The 8,354-nt window shown below is 41.4% G+C and overlaps 1 protein-coding gene across 1 annotated transcript; it reads right to left on the bottom strand.

Moving 5' to 3' along the window:
- Window positions 1–4,320: 4,320 nt before the first annotated feature.
- On the bottom strand, window positions 4,321–7,648 carry LOC139222152 (interleukin-24-like). The gene is made up of 5 exons (XM_070854130.1): window positions 7,448–7,648; window positions 6,742–6,807; window positions 6,488–6,637; window positions 5,611–5,670; window positions 4,321–4,706 (listed from the first exon to the last, which is right to left on the bottom strand). The coding sequence occupies exons 1-5, from the start codon at window positions 7,646–7,648 to the stop codon at window positions 4,593–4,595; spliced, it is 591 nt and encodes a 196-aa protein (XP_070710231.1). The 3' UTR covers window positions 4,321–4,592.
- Window positions 7,649–8,354: the final 706 nt, after the last annotated feature.

The following is an 8,354-nucleotide window of genomic DNA, read 5'->3' as shown; positions in this document are numbered from 1 at the left end:
TTTTACATTCGAAGCTCCAAATTAGACGAGGAGCTGTTCAACTAGAAGAAAGACTAAGACTGAACGTTGATATATAATATTACAGTTTTCCATGTTTCACCTTCTGTGTGTTTTGGTTCTGTGAACGTCTCTGGAGCCCTCTTTGCAGCCCTGAACGTGACGTCGTCATGTGATCTGTCTCAGCTTCAGGTCACTTTCCTGCTACTGTCTGTTCAACACAAAGAGGCGGCTAAATATAGATCCTTATCTCTCTCACACACACACACACACACACACACACACACACACACACACACACACACACACACACACACACACACACACACACACACACACGGTGGGAAGTTTGCTGTTGTTTTAGTACTTCCTGGTGTCGCCTGTGTGGGAAATCCCCTGCGATGACGTCACACACACAGGTAGAGCACCTGCTGACCCCCCACTGAGAGCTAAATGACCAGGCAGCGGTCAGGGACACAGGTGTGTGTGTGGGGGGCCTCTTGTTCTTCTATCTCTATGAGGACCGGGGAGGTTTTTGTTGGTTTTAAGGCCACATGACGACAGCATGGATGTGTCATCAGCTTCTCCCTCGCTCTGCTGATGCTAACCTGCGATGCTAACCTCCTTCGTTTTGATTGGCCAAAGCGAGCTGGCAGAGCAAAATATGTTTGCGTACGAGTGGGCGGCAACTATAAACCATATAAAGAAGGTTTGACAGGTGGAGCCGATGCCGAAGAGCCTTAAATCTGAATTCTCTCTAGTGTCCAGCAGGGGGCGACTCCACTGGCTCCAAACAGGAAGTCTGATTGGATGGAAGTCAATGAGGAAATGAGCCGACTTCTCTCCTGATTTATCAGCTCAGTGAACAGTTTCTGCTCTCAGTCTCTAGTTTACAGTCTTCTTCAGCACAGCAGGACGTTCATTTGGTAAATTATGGTCCATTTAGAGGAAGATACACCTGGAAGAGGGGGGAGGGGCTTTAGGGCGGGGCTACCTGCTGAGTAACCAATCAGAGGCGGATGTTGTGGAACGAACCTCATTTCTGGCTCCAAAAAAAAACAAAGATGGCGGCGCCCATGAAGCCAAACTCGAAGCTTCAAAGCGACGGTCCCCTCTGCCGCCGCTGCCTCATTGAAATGACTGGAGGTGTCGAGCTACTATTATTAATGCTTCAATAGGTTTTAAGGTTACAGTGGTGCACAGGTGTGTCCTTAAAATGTGCTTAAGATGAATTTCTCTTAGTTATTAGTATTAATATTTATTAGGACTAATGGAGGAACATCTTATCGTATCTCTAATTTATGATGTTGTGATCAAAAGACGTTTGGAGGGCAAGAAGGAGCGAATGAATCAAAAGGGAACCGTAAGACTGATGACAAATACATCTCGGTTTTACATCTTAGTTGTTGTTTGGTCACGCAAATATGCACACACACACACACACACACACACACACACACACACACACACACACACACACACACACACACACACACACACACACACACGGTGAGTTTAAACCAAACCTACACTACTGAAAGTAGGTAATCAGGTCTCATCTACTTGTGGTTTCTGCAGCTTTCTGCACCAGCTTAAGAAATATACAGGTCAGTGTGTGTGTGTGTGTGTGTGTGTGTGTGTGTGTGTGTGTGTGCTCCATCAGATAAAATCTAATCTAATCTGATAAAACTGATCATGATTATCAATATTACATATTTCACAAGATATCATGATTTATTTGGTAAACATGGTGTAAATTGTTCTTCCTGTTTATTTATAAAAGTGTTTAAAATGTATAAAAATAGATGTTTCTCATTAGAAGGTTTGAGCTAATGGAGACACGGCAGTTTATATCAATATTATTGAATCAATATTATTGATATACATATTGATTATTATTATTATTTTATCTCGTCAGTGTGAATTATGTTTAATATTTGTGTTATTTATCTTATTAGACCTGAAAACAGCAGCAGCATGTTAATTCAGACTTTACATCATTATTGTTCACTGATTAATGAATGATGATCAATTTTTACTGTTTTCATTCAATTGTATTTATTCATCTTATTTTTTAAAATCATTTTTAAATGTAATTCTTTTAATCTATTATTGTTGTATTATCTATTTTATTTTTGTTATTTGTCTCACTGCCAAAGTTCATTATTCATTATTTAGTTTATTTCTTCATGCTTTTATTTTGTATTCTTGCTGAGGGACCAGATTTGCTCTCTCTGCCGACGACTGTCCAGGTTCATGTTTTCACAGCTCAGCAACTGTTGAGAAACTATTTCATGGTTTAATGTCACCTAAAGGATCTTAAAGGGCAACACACACACAAACACACACACAAACACACACACACACACACACAGTCACAGTCGGCATATGAGTCACTTCAAAACTCCCACACATGTTGTTCGCTCTATGTTGGCACGATCCTGATCCTCCGCTGCCCTATTTCCCACCGTACACCTCAGTAAGCATTAACTCCTTCCTCTGTGTGTGTGTGTGTGTGTGTGTGTGTGTGTGTGTGTGTGATAACCTTGAACAGGTCGCCTGCTGAGGAGCTTCAGTCCGTCAGCATCCGTCGATGTTTGGAAAAAGCAAAAAGAGAAAACCTATAAAACAACAAGTGAACATGAAGTTCAATGATTTTAGAGTTTTTAGTGTTCGGCTCCTTTAATTGAATCTAACTGAGGAGTCTTTAACTATCATTCATTTATCTGTTGATCTGTTGAGTGTGTGGACCACAGCATGGGCCTTTTTCTTTCAAAATAAAAGCCCCCATGCAGACTTTGAATGACCAGACGTCAGCTGGTCAGAGGGCCAGCTGACGTCCAGAGGTTCATCTGGGATGGTTCATCTGGGATGTGGAGAAACACTCTGACTGTCTGTAGCTGCAGCACAACAAAGCAGGAAATACATCCAAGAAACACATTTAAAGCAGCAGCAGAAGAAGAAACGCAGCCTGTTTGATCCCGTCAGAAACACATTTACAGCAGCAGAAGAAGAACCGCGGCCTGTTTGATCCCGTCAGAAACACGTTTAAAGCAGCAGAAGAAGAACCGCGGCCTGTTTTATCCCGTCAGAAACACGTTTAAAGCAGCAGAAGAAGAAACGCGGCCTGTTTGATCCCGTCAGAAACACATTTACAGCAGCAGAAGAAGAACCGCGGCCTGTTTGATCCCGTCAGAAACACATTTACAGCAGCAGAAGAAGAACCGCGGCCTGTTTGATCCCGTCAGAAACACATTTACAGCAGCAGAAGAAGAACCGCGGCCTGTTTGATCCCGTCAGAAACACATTTAAAGCAGCAGCAGAAGAAGAAACGCAGCCTGTTTGATCCCGTCAGAAACACGTTTAAAGCAGCAGAAGAAGAAACGCAGCCTGTTTGATCCCGTCAGAAACACGTTTAAAGCAGCAGAAGAAGAAATGCGGCCTGTTTGATCCCGTCAGAAACACATTTACAGCAGCAGAAGAAGAACCGCGGCCTGTTTGATCCCGTCAGAAACACATTTAAAGCAGCAGCAGAAGAAGAAACGCAGCCTGTTTGATCCCGTCAGAAACACGTTTAAAGCAGCAGAAGAAGAAACGCAGCCTGTTTGATCCCGTCAGAAACACGTTTAAAGCAGCAGAAGAAGAAATGCGGCCTGTTTGATCCCGTCAGAAACACATTTACAGCAGCAGAAGAAGAACCGCGGCCTGTTTGATCCCGTTAGAGACACGTTTAAAGCAGCAGAAGAAGAAACGCGGCCTGTTTGATCCCGTCAGAAACACATTTACAGCAGCAGAAGAAGAACCGCGGCCCGTTTGATCCCGTCAGAAACACATTTACAGCAGCAGAAGAAGAACCGCGGCCCGTTTGATCCCGTTAGAAGCTCCAACATCAGTTTAACGACCAAACCAGCTGAATCTGAGCAGAAACACTGATCAGCAGGAAAAACGCCTGTGAAACGCTCTCTGGTTTCAGGGTAACAATACTTTCGTCAGGTTTGTGTGTCAGTATTTCAGAGAAAAGGCTCAAAAAAATATAAATAATGTATAATCACATGAAAAAAGGCCTTTATGTTGTCATTGTTTGCTTTCAGTTGCTTTTTCACTTTTTATTGTCTTGTCTTTATTGGATTTATTGGACCTTCACCTTTAAACGGTGGGAAATAAGAATGAGAATAAGTGCGCCATTCAAAAACAGTGAACTGCTCCTTTAACTCCTTCGACACCAGCGGACAGACGAGCCGACGTTTATATTCAAACCAAACTTTATTTATTTTCAAGTAGATTTTTCTTCGCAGTCAGTTGTCAAACATTTAAATACTGTGACCTGTAACCTTCATAATAACCAGCCATAAAAATGGCAACATGATCAACACCTTCAGCTCAGGTATTAAGACACACTGATCAATAAATAGATCAATAACTAATCAGTCAAATATAAATATTGTACGTTCACATAAAAAATGTTAAATATGCTCTCAAATTAAATAGATAAAATAAATAAAGTATAAAAGTTGTTGGTATAAAAGGTGATAAATATGATAAATAGAAGGCTGTTTGCTCAGTGTTCAGTAGAAACAGTAGAAACAGTCGAGGCGTCAGTGAGCGGCGGCGCCGGTGGCGTTTCTCGGCTTGACGCAGAAGTCCTGCAGGTACGTGAACAGGATGGCGATCTCTCCCACGGCTTTGTTGATGCCTTGCTCGCGCCCCATCTGACACCAAAAAAAAAAACAATAGAGACGCATCAAAACCAAGAATTCTGAGTAGAAGTCTGGTATTACAGTGGGAATATATAATGTGGATTCATCCGCCGCTGAAAATAGTCCCCAACAAAATGCACTGAGAATCATGAAAACAGGGAACAGGAAGAGATTTTGGACTTTTCATGGCTAATTTTCATTGTTTCTCACAGGATTTGTCGCTAACAGGCCTGCAACTATTAGTTATTTTCATTATCAATCACTCTGCTGATGATTCTCTTAATTAATCAATTCAGTTCGATCAATAAATAGTCAGAAAATGGCCAAAGAGAACGATTCTAAATTGCTTTTTTTTGTCTGATCAACCAAAAACATTCAATTTGCCGTCACTTAAATTGAAGAAATTCTGCTAATCATCATATTTTAGAAGCTGGAACCAATAAATTATCGATCAGTTGATCAACTAATCATTTAAACGGCAGCCTGACCGGAGATTTACAGGCAGATTTCTGACATTAAAGATGTTTGAAATCAACCAAATGAATCATGACTCAATAAAACATGATATTTTTTATAAACTTTCTGTTGATGAGCCAATTGATTGATCATTTCAGCTCTTATTGATGATATGAAATGAAAAAATAACAGCAGATGTCTTTAATTATCTTGTTGTCTTATTAGATTAAATAATGTTTAATTATTGTGGGAAAGCAGGCATCTGTACTTATAAATTAAACTATAATTGACGACAGTAACCACAGTGCGTCCTATAAAAACTGTAGGTTAAAAAATTACATTTATTCCAGAGGAAAAACTTGATATAATATAAAAATATAAAAATATAAACATAATAACGTGCGGTAGAGACAAAATGGATCTTCATATCTGAATAACGTTAATAAAAGTTCAATCTTACCGCGGCGAGCTTCCTGCGAAACTCCACAGCGTGGTGGTGATCGTGGTAGTGAGTCACATTCTGGAGAGACAGACAGGTAGCAGAAGTTAGCAGCTGTTATGTGTGTGTGTGTGTGTGTGTGTGTGTGTGTGTGTGTGTGCACCTTCCCTAACCAAAACCACAGAAAGGTGTTATCGTTTGTTAAGATCGACCACACCGCCACCACACACATACACACACTCCAAAACAAAAAAAGCAGCTCCATCATAACTATAAAGGAAAAAAAAAACTTGTGTCTGTGAGCTAAATATGAAGCTACAGCTATCAGATCATTAGCTTAGCTTAGCTTAGCATAAAGGCTCACTGCTCCCGGATATGAAGTTCTCCGGCACTAAACCCCCATAAAACTTGTTGCTTGTACAGTTTAGTTTAGTTTTATCTGTTTCAATGCTAGCTGTTTCCCTCTATTTCCAGCCTTTATGCTAAGCTAAGCTAACCGTCTCCTGGCTGCAGCTTCAATCTTCTCAGCTAAATCTTGTTAAGAAAGATTTTAAGTGCATTTTCTCCCCCACAAAATGATTAAACAAGACAAATATAGCATTTTGTTACCTTTGGACAGAGCCATGCTAGCTGTTTCCCTCTATTTCCAGCCTTTATGCTAAGCTAAGCTAACCGCCTCCTGGCTGCAGTTTCAATCTTCTCAGCTAACTCTCAGTAACAAAGCAAATCAGTGTATTTCTCTCCCAAAAAATGATCAAACAAACCATATATTGCATGTTGTTACCAGGCTAGCTGTTTCCCCCCGTTTCCAGTATCTATGCTAAGCTACGCTAACCGCCCCGCTCGCTCTAGCGTCACATTTAGCATGAGAGTGAAAATCTCCAGCAGCGATACTCACACAGCCGTGCGCCTGCAGGTCCTCGCTGACGCGGGTGAGGTCGGTCTTCAGCCGCTCCATGTGGGTGTGGTCGTTGCCACGGTGACGCAGGATGCTATGCAGGTAAAAGTCGAGGATGTTGGCGTGCAGGCAGCAGATCTTCAGGTGGTCCTGGAGGAGGTGGAGAGGTCAGAGGTCGGGCTTGGTTAGGAGAGCGTTTCCCTCAGTGTTATTCTCATTATTGCTTCTTACGGCAGCGTTTAGGTGATTCTCACCTGGTCAGTGCTGACTCTGGGCATCAGCCTGATGCTGGAGTCGTCCTCTGTCTGCAGACTCTGAGCCTGAGGACACAAAAAACTCAATTAGCATCACATATTGAGCAGATACTCAGTCCAAATTCCCCCAAAAACATAACCCGAAGACCCTAAATGTTGTTTGAAACCATTCGACATCTAAAAATCTGTCCATGAAATGCTGAATCTAACATTTATTCAGGCTTCATTCAGCCCAGAAAGTTGTTCAAATGAAAACATGAGGCTAAAAATGTTGGACTTTTAGATATATGAGCTTGAGAGAGGACGTGAAATTCAAGTTTAACATTTAACAAGATCGGTGCTTGAATCAAAGATGAAATTTTCAGATTTAAAGCCAGATTTCGGATGATAAAATTGGAATTCCCTAATTAAAGGCAGCTAAGATATTTGACTTTACTTTACTGATTAATATTTCTATACATTAAATTATATTGAGTTAGTACAAATTAATGGATACGCAGTAATAATGTAGTCGTGAAATATAATGTTGTAAGACTAACGGTGTTTTTACAACTTTTACTCGTAAATAGGTATTTATATTATTTTAAAAGAATAGCTAAACTCTTATTTGATTATGTAAAAACCTAAATGTTAATATAATAATTTAAAGTGACATTAAATCAAACCAACATTTAAAGTTAAATTCTGTTTTAAATCGACCACTCACGTGTTGCGACACCAGCCGGACGGCCTCGTACGTCTCCGGGCTTCTCAGCGGCTCGCTCAGCGGCTGGTCGATAGGGAGCGCTGCTGCCTGCTCGGCCCAGCCAATCAGAAGCAGCGCCAGGAGAGCCAGCATGGTGGCAGCTGAGCGGCGGATGGATATGGCGGCGGCGGCGGCGGCGGTGGTGGTGGTGTAGGTCTTCATAGTTCAGCCGATTTAAATGATCTTAATCCTTTCAGACTGAGGAGAGAGTCTTTGTGCTGTCACCTGCAGGGCAGAAACAGATTGCAAATTAATTAATAAAAAAAAAAAACAAAGTAATATATTTAATTAATCCTCTGAAATAAAACATCAAAGTATTTAATGGATCCACTGCATCTGTGTCCTCACCTGTCAGTGGATGCTGTGGTGGAGACGTCTCTGTGCCCTGTCTCTTTATACAGATCAACCCTCCGCCCCCTCTGCAGAAATATAGGACAGGTAACCATCCAAAAAACCCCAACACACACACACACACACACACACACACACACACACACACACACACAGGTCAGTGCTGAGCTGGTACAATGTGTTTACTGTCATTTACACAAAGAGGAAATTAACAGTCAAGGTGTGATGACGAACTCTAATAACATTTGTCATCAATTGGCTACAAGAGCATTTGAACTGTTCTTCTCCGGTGACATCATTTCCCCCTTTTTTTTTTTTTTTTTTTACAGCGTGCACGTGTGTGTGTGTGTGTGTGTGTGTGTGTGTGTGTGTGTGTGTGTGTGTGTGTACACTTGCTGGTGGATTAAAAGTCCACATTGTTACATGAACTTGACAAACAAATAAAACTTGTCCGACCGGCTTGTGTGTGTGTGTGTGTGTGTGTGTGTGTGTGTGTGTGTGTGTGTGTGTGTGTGTG

This window comes from Pempheris klunzingeri, chromosome 22 (genome assembly GCF_042242105.1).
Source record: "Pempheris klunzingeri isolate RE-2024b chromosome 22, fPemKlu1.hap1, whole genome shotgun sequence".
Classification (NCBI taxonomy): Eukaryota; Metazoa; Chordata; class Actinopteri; order Acropomatiformes; family Pempheridae; genus Pempheris; species Pempheris klunzingeri.
This window is presented reverse-complemented; position numbering and strand designations above follow the sequence as displayed.

Bases quoted from the DNA above. Each gene is read 5' to 3' on its own strand.
- LOC139222152 (XM_070854130.1), bottom strand. From the start codon at position 7,648: ATGAAGACCTACACCACCACCACCGCCGCCGCCGCCGCCGCCATATCC. The intron at 6,638-6,741 runs GTGAGAATCACC...CACCTCCTCCAG, and splicing joins CCAGAGTCAGCACTGACCAG to GACCACCTGAAGATCTGCTG. The intron at 4,707-5,610 runs GTAAGATTGAAC...TTTTGGTGTCAG, and splicing joins TTCGCAGGAAGCTCGCCGCG to ATGGGGCGCGAGCAAGGCAT.